The sequence below is a fragment of the Pantherophis guttatus genome, chromosome 1, assembly GCF_059756535.1.
Source record: "Pantherophis guttatus breed Tessera chromosome 1, ASM5975653v1, whole genome shotgun sequence".
Classification (NCBI taxonomy): domain Eukaryota; kingdom Metazoa; phylum Chordata; class Lepidosauria; order Squamata; family Colubridae; genus Pantherophis; species Pantherophis guttatus.
In genome coordinates, this window is record NC_142063.1 from 6063746 (window position 1) to 6084791 (window position 21046).

The 21046-nt window shown below is 41.6% G+C and overlaps 2 protein-coding genes across 2 annotated transcripts in view; one reads left to right on the forward strand and one right to left on the reverse strand.

Annotated features, from left to right (window-relative positions):
• Positions 1-1480, reverse strand: part of LOC148116286 (vomeronasal type-2 receptor 26-like) — a 36083-nt gene extending 34603 nt beyond the window's left edge. Inside the window, exon 1 of the mRNA XM_087886030.1 lies at positions 1310-1480. Within this exon, the coding sequence (XP_087742156.1) occupies positions 1310-1480 (171 nt within the window). The remainder of the gene's footprint in view (positions 1-1309) is intronic.
• An 11140-nt stretch (positions 1481-12620) lies between these two features.
• Positions 12621-20358, forward strand: LOC148116287 (vomeronasal type-2 receptor 26-like). Its single transcript, XM_087886550.1, has 5 exons — positions 12621-12846; positions 13595-14451; positions 17111-17329; positions 17974-18103; positions 19444-20358. The coding sequence occupies exons 1-5, from the start codon at positions 12621-12623 to the stop codon at positions 20346-20348; spliced, it is 2337 nt and encodes a 778-aa protein (XP_087742676.1). The 3' UTR covers positions 20349-20358.
• The last annotated feature ends 688 nt before the right edge of the window (positions 20359-21046 follow it).

Below are 21046 nucleotides of genomic sequence, written 5' to 3' on the forward strand. Positions count from 1 at the left end.
GGCAGTCCCAGGTCCCTTGGGCCTGGGAAGGGTTGCCAGTGAAGGAGAGAAGGTGCAGGATGACCAAGCAAAAGGGGAGGAGAGGGCAGGCAGCAGATAGAGGAGTGACAGAGCTCTGGCTATGAACAGTTATTGCCAACACAGCAATACAGTTATAACCCTGATAATACATTGTATTCAAAAATGTTTATGAATAAAATTACACACACACACACACACACACACACACATATGTAAAGAAAGAAGCAGACATCCTGCGAGCTCCGGAACTTAAAATTTTAAAATTTTAAAATAATTAAAATTTTATTTTACTAAGCTTTCGTTAGCTATCTGCTGACATCGTCAGAGTATTAAATTACCATTACAGAAATCTCTGCCTTTATATGCCATTAATCAATTTGGCCCTTGCGCATATAATAGGCCCTTCCAGCTGTCTCCCACTTGCAATCGGCTGTGTTGTTTTTGCTGCCGTCATGCTGGATGATGGAGGCTTAATTCCTACTGTTTCCTCTCTCCTAGCTTGCTTATCAGTGGGGGATGATGTTAGCCTGTCAGCCATTGCAATATGCTGCCTTGTCCATGACCTCGTGATCGGCCAGGTTCGTTTCTCATTAATCCTATCTGTTACAGTTTGAGACAGCCCTGCCACATTGCTCTGTGTTTGGTCAGGGCTAATTATGCCTTCACAGGCTGAGTCTGCATGTCCAGAGGTGGGGAGTTTTCTATTGAAGCAACCTGGTCTACCCAAATATGGGAAGGAGCATACTGCTTCCTTTTGCCTTTCAGCCTCAATCCAGGAGCCCTCAGACAGTCGCTTTCATGACAAACTATTTTGTGTTAAATTTATATTTACTGACAAAGAAATAAAGGGAAACTACTATAGTACTATTTCAAGCTACTTAGCTCTCATCAGCTAGCCATTTATACTAGTCTCCCTTTATTTCTTTGTCTCTCTCTCTCTCTCTGTGTGTGTGTGTGTGTGTGTGTGTGTGTGTGTGTGTGTGTGTCCCAATGAACTCTTCCTGTGATGAGGACTCCCTGGGACCAAGTTCTCTGAACTGGGGCTGCTCTCAGAACTGTGCTGCTCCTCTGGACTAATAGCAACCAGGAACTATTGGAGGTGTGTGTTTAGAGCTTTGCTCCTGGACTTGCAGTGAATGGTGGGACTTTTGGGGGAAAGTTGGAGCAATAAAGGGGAGTTATGCCTTCGTTCCGGCTGTGTTGCTTCCATGCCCAGCCCTGGGTCATCACAGCTTCTGTGTTTCTTTTGCTTGTCTACTCCACATTGTATCCAGCAGAAATCCCTTACCTGTGGGAGCTTGAAGATGCTGAAGATGGAGGCCATCTGCCTTGAGGATTTGGAATTGTGACCTCCAATGACAGAGAGCAGAATGTCCTGTCCATCACATTTGTAACCTGGAACCATCTGCCTTCGGGTGGACAGAAGAGAGATGCTGCTTAAAGTAATCTTTCTCTCCATCTCGTGATTGTTGTAGATGTGGAAGCCAAGGGTGATGTTGGGTAGGAGAACCAGATCCTTGTTGACCTCTCTGGTTGCAAACACCAAGGCCAGAAACTGCTGGTATTTCTTAGGTACGACTCTAAAGTGCAGGGGGAAAATATTGGGGAACATTATAGGAACGATCATAAATGCAGTTGGAGTTTGTCTTGTCTTTTGTGTTGTTCCTTGGTAGATGTGCCATGTTTCATTGGGTTTGGATTTTTCTAAAGGACATCCTTGATTAAACTCTCTATCCAATCACAGATCATTTTATACCCCTTGATCATCCCTCCCTTCCCTATTTTGCTCCAGTGACCGTAATCCTTCACAAATTCTCCTCTAGTATCTAATCAATTTGTCTCTCTCTTGGAGTACCTTCTTTGGGTCTGGAAACCATTGCTGAGCACAGGATTCCATTATGGGGGGGGATCACAATATCAATTTACTGAAGGCTGTTATTCATGAGCACTTCTGTTTCCAAAACTGTTGGTTTGTTTGTTGGATTTTTAGTATCCCACATTGAAAAATGATTGCAGTTTTCTTTGAGAATTATACTATGGCTTTCCTTCTCAAATTAACATTATATATCAACTTCTTCACTAGACCAACATGGTTTATTTGTTCTTCCTCCTCACATTTCATATCTATCATCTTCCTGATGAAGAGTTCTGGAAAGATTAAGAATTCTAGCATTTGTATAAGCCTGGTTCATTCTTGAAAAAAAGCACAAGGATTCAAACTAGGTTAAGACATTGAGAACATCACATTTCTGAATGGACTCCATTAAACTGCCCAAGGAGCTGCTGATTCAGTTCTACAGAGGAATTATTGAGTCTGTCATCTGCACCTCCATAGCTGTCTAGTTTGGTTCTGCAACCCAACAAGACAGACACAGACTTCAGAGGATCATTAGAACTGCAGAAAAAACAATGGCTACCAACCTGCCTTCCATTGAGGACCTGTATACTGCATGAGTCAAAAAGAGGGCTGTGAAAATATCTACAGACCTCTCGCATCCTGGACATAAATTGTTTCAACTTCTACCCTCAAAACGATGCTATAGAGCACTGCACACCAGAACAACTAGACACAAGGATAGTTTTTTCCCAAATGCCATCACTCTGCTACACAACTAATTCCCACAACACTGTCAAATAATTTACTAAGACTGTATTACTGTTATTCTTCTCTTCCTTACTAGTATCTATCTCTTCCCACTTATTACTATAAGCGTGTTGCTTGTATCTTTCAATTTATATTGTTTTTATATTGTTTCCTAATACGATTTGATAGCTTATTAGTAACCTTGACTATCACTACGTGTTGTATCTTTTTATTCTTGATGAATGTATTTTATTCTCCTTATGTACACTGAGAGCATATACACCAAAGACAAACTCCTTGTGTGTCCAATCACACTTGGCCAATAAAGAATTTCTATTCTATTCTATTCTATTCTATTCTATTCTATTCTATTCTATTCTATTCTATTCTATTCTATTCTATTCTATTCTATTCTATTCTATTCCATTCCACACCACACCACACCACACCACACCACACACCACTCCACTCCACTCCACTCCACTCCACTCCACTCCACTCCATTCCATTCCATTCCATTCCATTCCATTCCATTCCATTCTATTAAATCCCAAAGAAAGCAAACAGTTATCTATAAATTTCCTCTGCAGGTGAAACTTACAAAATTGGTAAAATACGCAGAGATGGGTCTTTATGAAAAGATGGGCCATTAGAAGAAAAAACAAGGGTTGCCAGGGGCAAATTCCCACCAATAATGAGATCACCAGGCTTGTAATAGTCCTCCAGAATCTCCAAAGACCTTGACAATACACATACAGTTTGCATCCTCTTTGCAGAAGTTGGAGGCAGGAGCCAGAAGAGCAGCAGGAGGAGGAGGAGAGCTAGCCCAGGCATTCTTCTCATCTTCCTTCAAAGATCAGAGATCAAGGTTTGTGCAGAAGCTAAACTGCAGGTAGCACTTGAAATCTCACCAGAGCTTTAGCACAAGAGAGACTGTCCATCCAACTTGGAGGGCTTTGTGGCAATTTGATATCAACCATGCTTCTCCTTGTACGTGTTTGGGCTGAGACCAAAGAGGAAACTTAGGACAGGCGAGTCTCTCCAAACCCAGGAGTTAGCTCTTTGCAAGGCAAGGTGTAAGTGACATGGCCTGCCTCCAATGGGAGAACTCAAAGCATGTTTTTAAGAGCAGGTTTAATCTTGGAAGAATGTTGTGTCTTCACAGACATTTGGAGGCAGGAGCCAGAAGAAAAGCAGCAGCAAGAGAGGCAGCCCAGTCATTCTTCTCACCTTTTCTCCTAGAAGAGAAATTAAGGATTATGTATATCTGAAATTGCAGATAGCATTTGAAATCTCACCTGGACTTCAGCACAATAGAGACAGGTTGTTCCACCTGGATGGCTTTTGGGCAAATTTACAGTATATCAACATTTCCTCTTACCTGTGTTTGGGCTGCGGAAAGAGGAAACGAAGGCAGGTGAGTCTCTTCAAATCCAGGAGTTAGCTCTTTGCAAGACATGCTAAGGTGACACATCCTGCCCCCACCTGGAGAATTCAAAGCATATTTTTTAAGCAGTTTTTTTTATCTTGGAAGGTTTTCATGGGAAGAAATCCACAGGGGACACATTAAACAATACTGTTCTTCTGATAATTGTAAAGAAAAGCAATGGTCCTGACCACTTAGCACTAGGTATTATTTTGTGCATCAGAAGGAGGAAAACATGTTTATCTCTCCGTTGCTGATCTAGAGAGTGGGCGGATTTGAGAGTCAAGGTGAATTTGGGAATTGGACATACATGAAACTGAGCTCCTGACCACAAGGTGGAGCTCTTCTCAATTTATTTTATTTTATTTTATTTTGAATTTGTATACCGCCCTTCTCCCTGAGGACTCAGGGCGGTGAACAGCCAAGTAAAAAACATCAAGTACAAATATTAAAATACAGTTAATATATATATATATATATATAAATTTGGCCCCATTAATTAAAAACAATAAACAAAACACTTAAAAACACTTAAAAAATTAGGCCAGCCCGGCTTGCTGGAAAAGGAAGGTTTTAAGGGCACGGCGGAAGGCACCGAGGTCTTGGATTCTCCTTATCTCTGGGGGCAACTGATTCCAGAGGGTAGGTGCCCCCACAGAGAAGGCCCTCCCCCTGGGGGTCACCAGCCTGCACTGTTTGGCTGATGGCACCCCGAGGAGGCCCTCTCTGTGGGAGCGCACGGGTCGATGGGAGATCGTCGGTGGCAGCAGGCGGTCTCGAAGATAGCTAGGCCCTATGCCATGGAGCGCTTTAAAGGTGATAACCAACACCTTGAAGCGCACCCGGAAGACCACTGGGAGCCAGTGCAGCTCGCGCAGGAGCGGTGTTACATGGGAGCGCCATGCTGCTCCCGTCACTACCCACGCTGCTGCGTTCTGGACCAGTTGGAGCCTCCGGGTGCTCCTCATTTGAGTTCAGGTATCATCATATATGCTGATGATATTCAGTTTTACAACCGTTGACTGCTGAAGTTTTGTCCTAGTGCCTGAAAGGCTGCTGGATAAGGAAGAACAGTTTGAATCTCAGCAAAACCAAGCAGCTCTGGGATATTGGTCTTCTCAGTACTGGAAACTCTCCCTCTTTGGTCCTGCATGACTTTGCTCTACCATACTTGGGACCATTGTGTAATCTGGTGTCTTCTGAACTCTTAGCTCCTGTTCAAAGAGCAAATAACTACCGTATTTTTCAGAGTATAAGACGCACCTACCTTTTTTGGTGAGGAAAAGAAGAAAAAGAAATTTCCCTCTGCCTCTGAGCAATTTTGCCTCATTGCAGCAAACAGCAAACAGCCTGCTTTACTTTCATTTTTGTTTTCAGCAAAGCTTGATTAGCACAAGGGAAAAAAAATCTGCTCCAGCAATTTACCTCTTTGCAGCAAGCAGCAGATCCCTGCGCAAAACAGCTGAGAGCAAATCAGCTGAGAGTCGGGAGGCTGATCCAATTAACTTGTGCTAATTAGGCTGTGCTGAAGCTGAAAGGAGCTGTTTTTTCTTGCTCTTTGCTTGCAAGGAGATAACTGCTGCGAGGCAGAGGCCAAAGAGTGGGCGGGGCTACATTCAGTGTATAAGACACACCTACATTTTCACCTCCTTTTAGGCAGGAAAAAGGTGCATCTTATACTCCAAAAAATATGGTAGCTATGGCTTGGAAGGTCTTTGTAAGGATTCAGTATGGTGAGCCTCAGTGGTGCAGTGGTTAGAGTGCAGTCCTGCAGGGTACTTCTGCTGACTGCTGGCTGCCTGCAATTTGGCAGTTCAAATCTCACCAGGCTCAAGGTTTGACTCAGCCTTCCATCCTTCCGAGGTGGGTAAAATGAGGACCCAAATTGTTGGGGCAATATGCTGACTCTGTAAGCCCTCCGCTTAGAGAGGGCTGTAAAGCACTGTAAAGCCTAAGTGCTATTGCTACTGCTATGTTAAGCGTGATATTGGGCTGTGGAGAGTCTGAACACCCATGAGGAACACAGAGAGGAGTTTTGTCAAGAAACTTGTTCCGCTTGTGCAAATGTGCACTCTTCTGGGCATTCAGAAGAAAGGCTGAAGGAAAGCCTGGAGGAACATTGTCCATGGGGTCGTGATGGGTTGGACATGACTTCGCAACTAACAACTAATGATGCCAGTCATTAAGGCCACCTGGATGTTTATCTGTGTCCTCAGGCTCACCTGAGTGGTGCAAATGGGGGTGGAGCCTTCTTGGACCTGTTGAAAGGACTGTGTTCATTTTCAAGTGTCAGCCTCCTTCCCTTCTCTGTAATCCAATATGTTGTTGCTCAATATAACTGATAAGAAAGTTCTTCATTGCAGAACAAGAAAAGACACAAAACAACAGGGAAGATATTTTCTGGATGTTTTAATCCAAAATGCCCCCCCCCCCCAAAAAAATAAGAAATTCCAAAACTGCAAACTTTTTGCAAATTGATAAAATACAAAATCCATGTAATGAATGTCCAATAAAAATGTAAATCAAATAAAAGCACTTTCACTATCCAAAGAAATCCCATGTTTCCTAGTGGAAATGCAGAAGTTAACGATTCAGCAAGCCAAGCCAAGACAGCTGAGAGCCAAGAAGCCCGAAGAAGCCTGGACTCAGAGAGCTGAGTAAAGAGACAGAGCTGGAACAAAGTCCCTGCCTGATGCCTGAGCTAGAGCTGAAGCTCAGAGCCAGAGAGTTAGAGAGAAAGGAGAAGAGAGCTTGCCTTTGCTGAGCTGAGCATGCAAGCCAACATATGCCTGCAAGCCAGCATTTGCTGTTGTCTCTGAGCTGTAGTTGCTGCTACTGCTGTTGAAGCCACGACCAAGAGGAAGAGCTGGAGAATTTCCCTGCTAGAAGTTTCCTGCCAGAAGCTTCAAACCACGATGCTGATTGGATCAACTCTACAGGTGACTTGATTCACAGAAGCTCTCTACAGGACATTCTCACTCATCACTGCTGAGAAGCCTTACGCTGCCGCTTCCCACTGACTCGATGATATACCGATCCTGAAACTACTTAGTGTTGTATTAGCTTTTGCCTTTCCCTTTGGAAAGGGTTAAGAGGACTGGTTTCAGTATTGCAGGAGAGGAACTTGGAGAGACAGCTAATGAAGATAAGTGTTAGCTATTGATGTGTTTTAAAGACATTTGTCCTTTTTTTTAATGTTTCTAGTAAAGTGTATTTTTACAAGGCTCCTCTGTCAGTTTCATTTCAGCCCCAGTGCGTTTGCATGTGAACAGGTTCACGGTTCGTTGGGACAAACCTCAATCCCCCCTAACAGTCCTGACCCTCAGAGACCAGTCAGAGAAAGAAATGATCCATTTATCTCTCTTACATGGACCAGTGAGAAGTAAAACGTTCTAAATCAGCAGATTTGAAATGCAAAACAGAGAATTAAGGCAGGGATAACCAACAGATAACGTACATCCAAACCAAACAGTTTTCTGTGGGTTTGGGTATAGAATGGGGGAAAAACAAATGGCAAACTCAAACTGAAAGCCACAGGATATCCCTGAAATCCTTAGACAAAGACTCTTGATTTTAGATGCAGCTCAATGTGAACCCTGCCCAGAAGACCAATATCCCAACAAGGACAAGGACCAATGCATTGCCAAGAAGATCCACTTCCTTGCCTATCAAGACACCCTGGGATACACTTTAGTTTCTCTCGCTCTTTTTCTCTCTGTGACCACATCTGCAGTTCTGGGGATTTTCTATAAACATCATGACACACCAATTGTCAAGGCCAACAACCGAGATCTCACCTACATCCTCCTGGTCTCCCTCCTGCTCTGCTTCCTCTGCTCCTTCCTCTTCATTGGTCAACCTGGGAAGGTCACTTGTCTCTTCCAACAATCTGCCTTTGCCATTCTCTTTTCCCTTGCAGTTTCCTCTGTGTTGGCAAAAACTGTCATGGTGATTCTGGCCTTCATGGCCACCAAGCCAGGGAACAAGACAAGGAAACTCTTAGGAAAACCACTGACCAACTCCATTGTCTTAGCCTGTCCCCTGATCCAAGCACTTCTTTGTTCCGGCTGGCTGGGAACCTCTCCTCCATTTCCCAGCTGGGACTTTCACTCCTTGGTAGGAGAGGCCATCTTGGAATGTAAACAAGGCTCAACTGTAATGTTTTACACTCTCCTCTCTTACCTAGGTTTTTTGGCCCTTGTCAGTTTCACAGTGGCATTTCTAGCTAGGAAATTGCCTGATAGTTTTAACGAAGCCAAGTTCATTACTTTTAGCATGCTGGTCTTTTGCAGTGTTTGGATCACCTTTCTTCCTACCTATCTGAGCACCAAAGGGAAGTCCATGGTGGCCGTGGAGATCTTCTCCATTTTGGCCTCTGGAGCTGCTCTCTTGGCTTGTATCTTTGTCCCCAAATGCTACATTATCCTACTGAGGCCAGATCTGAATTGCAGAGAAAATATGATAAGAAGCAAGAATCTCTAACTAATGCAGGGATAGGCCACATTCAGATTTGCCGTTGCAACATGTTTGGAATGTGATGACTTTTCTAAAAAGTCCTTTTTATTTTTTTGAAATGAATTTTTATTAAAAGTTTTACAAAGAACATAAAAATGAACACTTTCAAATAACACAACTTAATATTCTATACCATTATTACCATAAATTCTATCTATTCAAAAATGCCTTAAAACCCATTACCTAAATCTTAAAATCCTTAACCCAATATCATTTCAAGATTTGAGGTGAAATAATAGAAAAGTTTGTGTAAATTAATATAAATTAGGCATTTTTCTTTGGTTTTTTTTTTATAAGATGGTAATTACTGGAGATTCGGAAAAAGCTTTTGTTAAAGAGGAGTTACTAATTGTACCTACTTATGACCAGATCAATGGTTCGTTCTGAAAAGATGTATTGTATGTTTGTGTTTTAATTTTTTTAAAAAAAAAAAAACATGTTTTTTAAAAAAGAACACTTTCCATTTTTTCCCAAATCTATAATTATGAGCCCATCTCTTTGCAGAGTTATATTTCCCACTATTCTTTTGGAGGTGAGTACTTAGTGGCTAATAAACTTTGTAGTGAGCCTTAATTATTTGCTTTGGGTCCCACATTTGGATTCCATGCTTTGTGGAGTACAAAAGAGTTTAAGAACTCACATTTCTTAGGACTATGTCCACTTCATCAGGAATCACAAGCTCAGGCTAAGTTATGTAACCTCATATGGTAGAGCCCAATGATTTTTCTTGGACCTCCATCATCAAAATCCAATTCCAAGTAGATCTGAGGAACTTTATCAATAAGGACAGAATAATAAGGATATTTTGCCACTCTTAATACCATGATGTAGTTCTGTATCACTGGTGAAATGCAAAATATTTTGCTACCGGTTATGTGAGCATGGTTTGGTGGGTGTGGCTTGATGGGGGGGGGTCATGTGACTGGGTGGGCATGGCCAACTTTTTTTTCTTTACTTTTTAAAGCATTTATTACTACCTATTCACCTGAACCGGTAGTAAAAAAATACTTTAAAAAAAGTTTAAAAAAAGGTTCTGACGATCACAGCTGTGCTGCTTGATCGTCAGAACCTCTTTTTTTTACTTTTTTTAAAGCATTTTTTTTTACTAACAGTTCAGATCAATAGGCAGTAAAAATGCTTTAAAAAAGTAAAAAAAAGAAAAAAAAAAGAGGTTCCGAAGATCTCAGCTGTGCTGTGTGATCACTGGAATATTTTTTTACTTTCTTAAAAGCATTTTTTACTACCTATTACCGGTAGTAAAAAAAAAATGCTTTAAAAAAGTTTTTTAAAAAAGGTTCGTGCAACACAGCTGTGATCGTTGGAACCTTTTTTTTTACTTTTTAAAGCATATTTTTTACTACTGGTTGTGATGGAGGGGGGTTGATGGACCATAATTTTATCTCTTTTACAATCTACTAGAACAAATGAGCCTCACGAGCAGTTTACACTAAACTGCTTTTATTTACATAAAATAAAACAAGGTCTATTCAAAAAGAATATTAGATGTCATTCTCTTTCTTAAGTGTCCTGTCAGCTCTCTGGTGCAATCGCTCTATGTGATTGGAGTTCACGCTTTTCTTCCTCAGAAGGAAGAGGCTTTTGTGACTTCAGCTCTGCCTTTGATCCCGAACACACTGTCTGCTGGCAAGCATCTCCTTTTATACTGTCACAGTGGCAGTTAGGGGTGGGCATAGAAAAGCCAGGGAGGTTTAAAGCCAGGAGTTGGTCTCTGATTGGCTTATTTAATTGTCTAAGCCAAAGGCCATTAATAGGCACAGCAACTGTGAGGGATTTTTTTTTTTCTCTCACACAGGATACCCGAACGGGTAGTTTATATCATTACCGGTTCTCTCGAAGCGGAGCAAACCGGTAGCATTTCACCCTTGTTCTGTATATCAGCTTTTAGTATGCATGATCTTATTTGCTCTTTGTTTTCCTACAATGATGCTTTAAATCTGCCTTCTAGTACTGAAGTTCCTCAAAAAAATAAGCTGCACCCCAGAATCAGCGCAGAGGGAGAAGAAAAATTAAATCCATGGCCTGCCTAAAATGCCTAAGCCAGGCTTCTACCAGCCAAGATTTCGCTTAATTTGCCCACTGCGTCCTCAGGGGCATTCCAAGCTCCCTATATAACAGCCATCCCAAACTCATCTTGAATCAATCCTAAGTACCCACATTCAAATCTTGGGAGCAACCCAGCCAAAGAACCAGCTTTGGCATCAAAAACAGCAGATTGTTGTCGGGAGAGAAGAATCATCCTTTCAGGCAGAAGCCATCTTGGGGAGAAATGTTTTTCCCCTTCTGATGCACAAAAAAAAATCTAATGCTAAGCAGACAAGACAATTGCTGTTCCTTGCAATTATCAGAAGAACAGTAATTCCTCAAGTATCCCCCATGGATTTCTAGACACAAAATTCTTCCAAAATAAAACCTGCTCTAAACAATATGCTTTGAATTCTGCCATTGGGGGCAGGCCATGCCCCCTTGCCTTGTCTTGCAAAGAGCTGACACCTGGGTTTGGTAAGACTCAGCTGGCCTTAGCTTTCTCTTTGGTCACTAACCAAACACATACAATGGGGTAGCATGGTTGAGATCAACCTGCTACAAAACCATCCAGGTGGAATACCCTGCCTCTATTGTCCTAAAACTCCAGGGATGCAATTCATCTTCTGCAGAAACCTAGATTTCTGATCTTGGAGGGCAGGTGGGAAGAATGATTGGGCTGCCTTTCCTGCTGCTCCTCTTCTGGCTCCTGTTTCCAACTTCTGCTAAGAGGATGAAAACTGTGTGTCTGTTGGCAAAGTCTTTGCAGATTCTGGAGGACTGTTACAAGTCTGGTGATATCATTATTGGTGGGAATTTGGCCCTGAAAAACATTGTTTTTTTCTTCAGTGGATTAGGCTTTTATAGAGACCCATCCCAGAATCGTTTACCAACTGGGTAAGTTTTATCTGGAGCGGGAAGATTGTGTAGATAATAATTCACTCAAAACTGTAGAAATGGTGGTGGATTTTAGAAGAAAACCTCCTATACTACCACCTCTTACAATACTAGTCAACCCAGGATCAACAGTAGAGTCCTTCAAGTTTCTAGGTTCTATCATATCTCAAGAGTTAAAATGGACACCTAACATCAAAATCGTCATCAAAAAAGCTCAACAAAGAATGTTCTTTCTGTGACAACTCAGAAAACTCAAACTGCCCAAGGAGCTGCAGATCCAGTTCTACAGAGGAATTATTGAATCTGTCCCATCTGCATCTCCAGAACTGTCTGGTTTGGTTCTACAACCCAACAAGACAGACACAGACTTCAGAGGATAATTAGAACTGCAGAAAAAACAATTGCTACCAACCTGCCTTCCACTGAGGACTTGTATACTGCACGAGTCAAAAAGAGGGCTGTGAAAATATTTACAGACCCTTCACATCCTGGACATAAATTGTTTCAAGTTCTACCCTCAAAACGATGCTATAGGGCACTGCACACCAGAACAACTAGACACAAGGACAGTTTTTTCCCCAAATGCCATCACTCTGCTAAACAACTAATTCCCACAACACTGTCAAATAATCTACTAGACTGTATTACTATTATTCTTCTCTTCCTTACTAGTATCTATTTCTTCCCACTTATTACTATAACCATGTTGCTTGTATCTTTCAATTTATATTGTTTTTATATTGTTTCCTAATACGATTTGATAGCTTACTAGTAACCTTGACTATCACTAAGTGTTGTATCTTTTTATTCTTGATGAATGTATTTTATTCTCCTTATGTACACTGAAAGCATATACACCAAAGACAAATTCCTTGTGTGTCCAATCACACTTGGCCAATAAAGAATTTCTATTCTATTCTATTCTATTCTATTCTATTCTATTCTATTCTATTCTATTCTATTCTATTCTATTCTATTCTATTCTATTCTATTCTAATTTGTTTCCTTTCTTTTGGATTCAGGGATTCTTTTTAAAAGTACTGGTCTTCATAATATTTCCAGTGTCTTAGTGTGGTTCAAACCTCCACAAGCTTTCTTGTAATTGTTCCTCAATGTTTTTCTCACTATAGAATCATGCCCAAGAACTACCAGCACTTGCTGGCCTTGGTGTTCGCTGTCAGAGAGGTCAACAAGGACCTGGTTCTCCTCCCCAACATCACCCTTGGCTTCCACATCTATGACAACCAGAAGATTGAGAGGAGAATTTCTTTAATCAGCCTTTCCTTACTCTCTACACGAGGCCGAATGGTTCCAGGTTATAAATGTGACAGGCAGAACACCCTGCTCTCTGTCATTGGAGGTGACAACCCCAAATCCTCAAGGCAGATGGCCTCCATCTTCAGCATCTTCAAGGTCCCACAGGTAAGGGGGCTACTTTAGATAAAGTTATGAAGTAGACAGATAACACAAATGCCCATTGAAGCCAAAGATGAAATCAACGGATTCATACCAAGAAAAGGTGACTTATAAAATATGCCATAGGTGTCAAGGTGTGTATCTTTATATAACCCCAAAGAAATAAAGGATGAGATATTTCTGAAATGCTCTACTTGCCAAGAGGTATTCCTTCCTAATTTATTGTTCAAAAAATGGATCCACCTTTTGGTGCAGTTTATTCTCTGTATCAGATTGATGGGTTTATTCCATTGCCTTCTCTCTTCTCACTGCCAGACAACATGAATAGAATAGAGTTGGAAGGGACCTTGGAGGTCTTCTAAATCCAGCCCTCTGCTCAAGCAGGAGAACCTATACTATTTCAGATACGTGACTGTCTAGTCTCTTCTTCAAAACCTCCAGTGATGGAGCGCCCACAATTTCTGGAGGCAAGCTGTTCCACTGGTTAATTGTCCTCACTGTTAGGAAGGTTCTCCTTAATTCCAAGTTGCTTCTCTCTTTGGGTAACATGTGTAAATATTGTTGTGTAACATCTGTAAGTGGAGGCTCTTCCTGAGAAGAGGTTTAAGCTCGCCACTCAAAGTGAATCAACCTGATTGGTGGGGCAAAATATAAAGTAAAGGCAACATTAACCTTTACTTTGTCTTTGAAAGAAGATTCTCACTTTCTCCAGCTTGGTGTTGGCTTTGAGTTCTCTCAGGGAGAGAGAAGAGTTTATCCTTCCTTTCTCCGGATTAATCCCAAGGAATCTTCTCAGTATGTGGGTTTAGTCCAGCTGCTCCTGTATTTCCAGTGGAACTGGGTTGGTCTTCTGGCCCCTGAAGATGACAATGGAGAACATTTCATCTCAACTCTGACACCAATGCTCCAGGAGAAGGAGATCTGCTTGGCCTTCACTGAAATGTTTCAATATGATATTCTTACGACTACAAAGTTGAAATTACTTCATAGATTCAAAACCTGGTCTAAAGCTGAAGTGATTGTTCTGTCTGGAGTCTCCCGTCTTATTATAGATTTAGTGTTGGCAATGAACGCTCTTGAAGAATTGACAAAGACATCATTTCACAAAATTTGGATTTTAACTTCCCATTGGAAAGTAAGTGTGATGGGATTTCAAAACATATTGAAATTTATAATGCCTTTCCATGGGTCTTTGCATTTTAGAGAGCGCACCAGTGATACCTTGGAGTTCACCCATTTTCTCCAATCTTTAGACCCTTTCAACCCACAAGGGGATGTTTTTCTCCCACAATGGTGGGAAAGGGTCTTTGACTGCAAGATTCACAAACTAGGGACAATCCCACAAAAGGGGCAAAAACAATGTACAGGAAAGGAGAATGTACAGAATCTGCCGAATTACGCTTTTGAAACAAGCATGACAAGTGAAAGTTACAACATCTACAATGCCATTCATGCCGTGGGACACACATTACATGCAATGTATGGATCAGGAGCGCGACCAGCCCTGATGAGGCTTGGAAAGAGGATCTCAAATATCCAGTCATGGCAGGTAATCTCTGTAAATTTTTATCCAGTCTACAGATCTTTAGAGAGGAAAACTCCCCATACAAATTTCTTAAACTACTGATTAAATATCTGTATCCTACAATATAAATACCCTCAGTACACATTAAAACACCAATTATTTAAAAACTGTGAAGAATAGAATAGAATAGAATAGAATAGAATAGAATAGAATAGAATAGAATAGAATAGAATAGAATAGAATAGAATAGAATAGAATAGTTGGAAGGGACCTTGGAGGTCTTTTAGTCCAACCCCCTGCTTAGGCAGGAAACCCTAAACCATTCCAGACAAATGGTTGTCCAAACTCTTCTTGAAAACTTCCAGTGTTGGAGCATCCGCAACTTCTGAAGGCAAGTTGTTCCACTGATTAATTGTTCTAACTGTCAGGAAATGTCTCCTTAGTTCTAGGTTGCTTCTTTCCCCCTGTCCTGCCCTCAAGAAGCAATGGATGGAAACAAGAAGAATTTAGTACACTGTTTGTATGAAAAGGGATAGAGGGGAGAAAACCAAACCAGTTGTCCATAAGATCTATAGAGGAAAGATTTTCTTATAAAGTCCTGAAAAGTCTTTAGTGGTTTCTTGGTTTTTAGTGGAGTGGACATTCCAGGGAGGAAGTTTCTATCCACAGCAAAATGAAAATCTGGGTGTAGTTCTTGAAGATGTTTCAAGAAGTCGGTTGAAGTTCTACTAAATCCAAACCCAGTGAAACATGGGAGTTGCTGCTTCAACAATTGCATCCCAAAGCAGGGCAAACTCCACCAGAATACTTGCGCTTTATTGTCATGTTCCCATGCAAAAGAATTACCAGCAGCTCCCAGTCTTAGAGCTGTGGTGGTGCAGTGGTTAGAGTGCAGTACTGCAGGCTACATCTGCTGATCACTGGCTGCCAGCAGTTTGGCAGTTCGACTCTCACCAGGCTCAAGGTAGACTCAGCCTTCCAGCCTTCCGAGGTGGGTAAAATGGGGACCCAGATTGTTGGGGGCAATAGGCTGACTCTGTAAACCACTTAGAGAGGGCTGTAAAAGCACTATGAAGTGGTATGTAAGTCTAAGTGCTAGTGCTATTGCTATTGATGTTTGCAGTTACTGAGGTCAGCAAGGATTTCCAACTATTTCCCCAAATCATCCTTGGCTTCCACGTTTATGACAATTGCCAGATTAAGATTTCCTTCAGCAACTTTTCCCTTCTCTCCACCCAAAGGCAAATATTTCCAGGTTATAGATGCTTCAAGAGGTCAGCTCAACCAGTCGCAATTGGCATATTTGCAGAACTACCTCTGTTTCCCTCAATATGTAACCTGAATCTCACTGTAAGAACACATTCGAGTCCACTCATTTTAACCTTGGTTCAGGTTTCTATGGCTTAGCATCCTGTGTGACTCCACCCCATTTCTTTAGTTTGGCATTGTTGCACTACTCAACTCGTGTGAAAGGAATCTCTCAGCACACACACAGGAGGACTCAAAGTGATCCTAATGGGCTCCTGGTCTGATGTTCTACATGTATCTACATGTTAGACCGATTCCTGCATTCTGCTGTCTTTGACTGTGATCTAGAGAAAATCAGTGGGATTTTAAATATCCATGATATAAATTATTTAATCATTCCTAAAATATGTTTATCAGATTAACAGAGTTGGAAGGGACCTTGGAGGTCTTCTATTCCAACCCTGTGCTCAAGCAGGAGATCCTATACACGTGATGGCAGACCTATGGCACGCGTCTCTGTGGGCACACGAGCCATCACCCCAGTTCAGCTCCGCCGTGCACGCCTCCCGCCGGCCAACTGGTCTTCAGGTCTCTGCTGCGCATACGTGGGAATAGGACACGTAGGGAGCCCACGTGCGTATGCCCGGAGGCCATGCGCACATTGCATTTTGGGGGTTTGGGCACACACGCGCGCATTTGCCCATGCATGCGCTTTGGGCACTCAATCTGGAAAACCATCACTGTCCGATACCATTCCAAATAAGTGACTGTCCAGTCTCTTCTTAAAAGCCTCCAGTGATTGAGCACCACAACTTCTGAAGACAAACCATTCGATTGCTTCATTGTTGTCACTGTCAGGAAATTTCTCCTTAGTTCTAAGTTGCTTCTCTCCTTGATTACTTTCCACCCGTTGCTTCTTGTCCTGCCCACAAGTGCTTTGGAGAATAGGTTGACTCCCTCTTCTTTGTGGTAACCCCTCAAATATTGGAAGACTGCTATCATGTCTCCCCTAGTCCTTCTTTTCATTAAACTAGACATACCCAGTTCCTGCAACCATTCTTCACATGTTTTAGCCTCTTGTAAATTTGTTATTTACAAGATTTTAAAATGTATATAGCCAAGTGTCATAGGAGCAAAAACATATAAAGAAATTTGGAGTGTGGCATTAAAATCCTTGTATGTAGGGTCAATCTGGTAAAATTAGAATCGAAGAGGCTATGATACAAATGCCTAGTGATAAAGTGAAGCTTTTGTAGTGCTGAGGAAGCAGACAAATACTTGGTGTTACTACTGATTGACCAGATCTCTACTAATGGAACTCCTTTAGCTTCTCAGACAGACACTCAAATCCTAAATTAATGTTTAACAAAGGCTTATCAAAGCCAAGATCTCTCATGTATGGCTTTCAGTCGATTTCTGGACTTATATCTTTCAGATTCTTTACTATTTGAGGAATGTCCGATTTAACAATAGTGCTGGGGATGAAGTCTCATTCTCAGAAAATGGACTGGGTTCTCCTTGCTTTGATCTTCTCAATTGGGTGTTTCTCCCCAATCAATCTTTTCTCCCCACAAAAGTTGGGAAAATAGACCTTAGGGCTCCTCCAGGCGACGATTTCACCGTTAACTCTGATGCAATCATCTGGGCCACAAAGGTGAGCTACAAGGAAATGTAAGTTCAGAGATGATTCATTCTCTCCAGCACATGCAGAGCATCCTTCTAACTTGAAAAATGGTCAGTTGAGTCAGAAAATATGGTAGTCATTTGTCGAAGAAATGGCTTTGCATGTAGCACATTTGAGGTCTAATTTGTGTCAATCCACAAGGGTTTGGATTGCGAAGAACCTCTGCTTGAAACCCAGGATGCAGTTAGGAGATGTAGCAGTGACTTCTTGTTCATTTGGATCGTCGTTATTTTTTGTTTTAGAAATCCTGTAGGTCAGTGTCACAAGGCTTTTATTGCTGGTCAATGTCCCAGTTTCAATCTTCGGCATCGGGGTGGGATTCTACCAGTTTGGATCGGTTCAGGCGAACTGGTAGCTCTGATGATCAGCTGAGAGTGAACCGGTTTGCTCTGATGATTAGCTCGGCCCACCCACCCGCCCCTGTGCTTTATTTACCTTTATCTTCTCAGCTGATTGCTGCACCTCATCTGTGTTACTCCCAAGTGGTAACACAGAAGATTAGTATTTGTAAAACTGAACACGCACACTTGCGCAGTGAAGCGCGCGATCACTGAACCAGTTGTTAAGTATGTTAATCCCAAGTATTTCCCTTTTCTCTTTTCTCTTTCTTTTAGAGGTCACCCTTTGCCAGGTGTGGCATGAAGAGGTGCCAGGCAGGAGAGAGGAGAAGAGTTCCAGAGGGAGAGCCGGTTTGCTGCTATCAATGTGATTCTTGTCCAGAAGGAACCATTTCTAATCAGACAGGTAGAGCAGATTTCAAATGTAGATTTTTCAGGATCAAGGAAGCCAATCAGGTTTTTTTCTCAGTTTTGATGAGATTGGCTTGCACTCAAAATCTTCAGGAGAACCCTTCAGATAATCCTGTTAGATAAAGGATGGAGGGGGAAAAAAACTGAATGAGTAAACAAAGTACAAAGAAGGGAAGTCAATGCAGGGATAACCAACAGTTAATGTACAAAATAGCAACATTCATGGCTAACTGATCTATTTGTTTTCTGTGGGTTCCAGTATAAAGTAAGGGAAAAAAACAGGCTGCAATCTTCTACTGAAAGCCACAACACTTATGGAAGTCTCCAGTGAATGGATAGATGGAACAAACAAATCTTTGTCTCTGGCTAACCTATCCTCTAATGGCAGAAAGGGTAGAGGAACTAAAGAGCCTCTTGATGTGGGTGAAGATGGAGAGTGCAAAAGTTCGCTTGAAACTCAATATTAAGAAAACTAAAATCATGACATCCAGCCCTCTCAATTTTTGGCAAATAGATGGGGAAGATATGGAGGTAGTGACAGATTTTATTTTCCTGGGCTCCAAGATCACCGCAGATGGGGACTGCAGCCAAGAAATTAAAAGACGCTTGCTCCTGGGGAGGAAAGCTGTGGCAAATCTAGACAGCTTACTAAAAAGCAGAGACATCATCCTGCCAACAAAAGTGCATATAGTCAAGGCTACGGTTTTCCCAGTTGCAATCTATGGCTGTGAAAGTTGGACCATAAGAAAGGCTGAGAGGCTGAGTGCCAAAGAATGGAGGCCTTTGAACTCTGGTGCTGGAGAAGATTCCTGCAAGTCCCTTGGACTGCAAGGCGATCCAACCAGTCAGTTCTAGAGGAGATCAACCCTGACTGCTCTTTAGAAGGCCAGATCCTGAAGATGAAACTCAAATAGTTTGGCCACCTAATGAGGAGGAAGGACTCCCTGGAGAAGAAGCTAATGCTGGGAAAGATTGAGGGCAAAAGAAGAAGGGGACGACAGAGAATGAGGTGGTTGGATGGAGTCACTGAAGCAGTAGGTGTGAGCTTAAATGGACTCCAGAGAATGGTAGAGGACAGGAAGGCCTGGAGGAACATTGTCCGTGGGGTCATGATGGATCAGACACAACTTCACAACTAACAACAGCAACACAACCTTTATGAATGAATGATGACTTGCTCTTTTTGATGTCCCATTAATTGCCAAGTAGGTCCTTTCATCACACCTTTTGTTGATTCACCACAGCAGAAGTGGAAGAGTCATGTCATATCTGTGTGAAGGATAATGCTCATAGTAGGTGTCCCAGAAATCCTTACATAAATATTCTTGATTTCAGATGCAGCTCACTGTGAACCCTGCCCAGAAGACCAATATCCCAACAAAAACAATGACCAATGCATTGTCAAGAAGATCCACTTCCTTGCCTATCAAGAAACCCTGGGATACACTTTAGTTTCTCTAGCTCTTTCTCTCTCTGTAATTACATGTGCAGTCCTGGTAATTTTCCATAAACATCATGACACACCAATCGTCAAGGCCAACAACCGAGATCTCACCTACATCCTCCTGGTCTCCCTCCTGCTCTGCTTCCTCTGCTCCTTCCTCTTCATTGGTCGACCAGGGAAGATCACCTGTCTCTTCCAACAATCTGCTTTTGCCATTCTTTTTTCCCTTGCAGTTTCCTCAGTGTTGGCAAAAACTGTTATGGTAGTTCTGGCCTTTATGGCCACCAAGCCAGGGAACAAGACAAGGAAACTCTTGGGGAAACCACTGACCAATTCCATTGTTTTAGTCTGTCCCCTGGTCCAAGCACTTCTTTGTGCCATCTGGCTGGGAACCTCTCCCCCATTTCCTAACTTGGATTTCCACTCCTTGGTAGGAGAGGCCATCTTGGAATGTAAGCAAGGCTCAGCTTTAATGTTTTACATGGTCCTTGCCTATCTTGCTGTTTTGGCCCTTGTCAGTTTCACAGTGGCATTTCCAGCTAGGAAATTACCTGACAGTTTTAATGAAGCCAAGTTCATTACTTTTAGCATGCTGGTCTTTTGTAGTGTTTGGATCTCTTTCCTCCCCACCTACCTGAGCACCAAAGGGAAGTCCATGGTGGCTGTGGAGATCTTCTCCATTTTGGCCTCTGGAGCTGCTCTCTTGGCTTGTATCTTTTTCCCCAAATGCTACATTATCTTACTGAGGCCAGATCTGAATTGTAGAGAAAATATGATAAGAAACAAGAATCTGTAACTAATGCAGGAATAGGCTACAGTTATATTTCTCTTTGAGGCATGTTTAGGATGTGATGACATTTCTAAAAAAAATATGAAATAATAAAGCATCCTCCATTGTGCATAGTGTCTAAACTCTCTACTTTTGAGCATATAATAATCTTGCTGTAGTTGTTGTATATAAGTCTTCCAGGATTTTCTAGTTGCCTATCCATTCGTGTAGGTAAAATCTGTTTTATATTAATGGTGCTATATAGTAGATAAATTAAGACCTAAGGAATGCAGCCTTAAGGAAAAGGAAGAAACTGAATACTTTTTAACATGGGAAGCATTTTATCAATGTCTAGCCAATAAAAAGAGAAGTTAGAAACATGGAAACATAAAACTAATTTTATAAGGAAGGTTTGCTAAAATGGATAAGCAAATATTATTACTATTATGTGACTAATACCAATGTAATGAACATCATTGTAAACTTTATGATTATTATTTCTCAAAATTACTTGTACCCAGAGAACATATTGTTTATTTAGAAATGGAATTTTTATATGTAATAAAACTTTTTTAAAAAGAGGGGAAAGAAAGGAATTTTCAGCACACAGGGCCTGGGGTAATGTTTATCAGATCATTCTCAAAGAAGCACCTGAAATGTTATGAAGAAAATAAAAACACTTTCCCTCCTTTCTGAAATTTATAAATGCGAGTACATCTCTTTGT

Coding starts and splice junctions, on each gene's coding strand:
- LOC148116287 (XM_087886550.1), top strand. CDS start 12,621: ATGCCCAAGAACTACCAGCACTTGCTGGCCTTGGTGTTCGCTGTCAGA. Junction 12,847..13,594: donor CCTGCTCTCTGTCATTGGAG/GTGACAACCCCA, acceptor TGTCTTTGAAAG/AAGATTCTCACTTTCTCCAG. Junction 17,330..17,973: donor CAATCATCTGGGCCACAAAG/GTGAGCTACAAG, acceptor TCTTTCTTTTAG/AGGTCACCCTTTGCCAGGTG.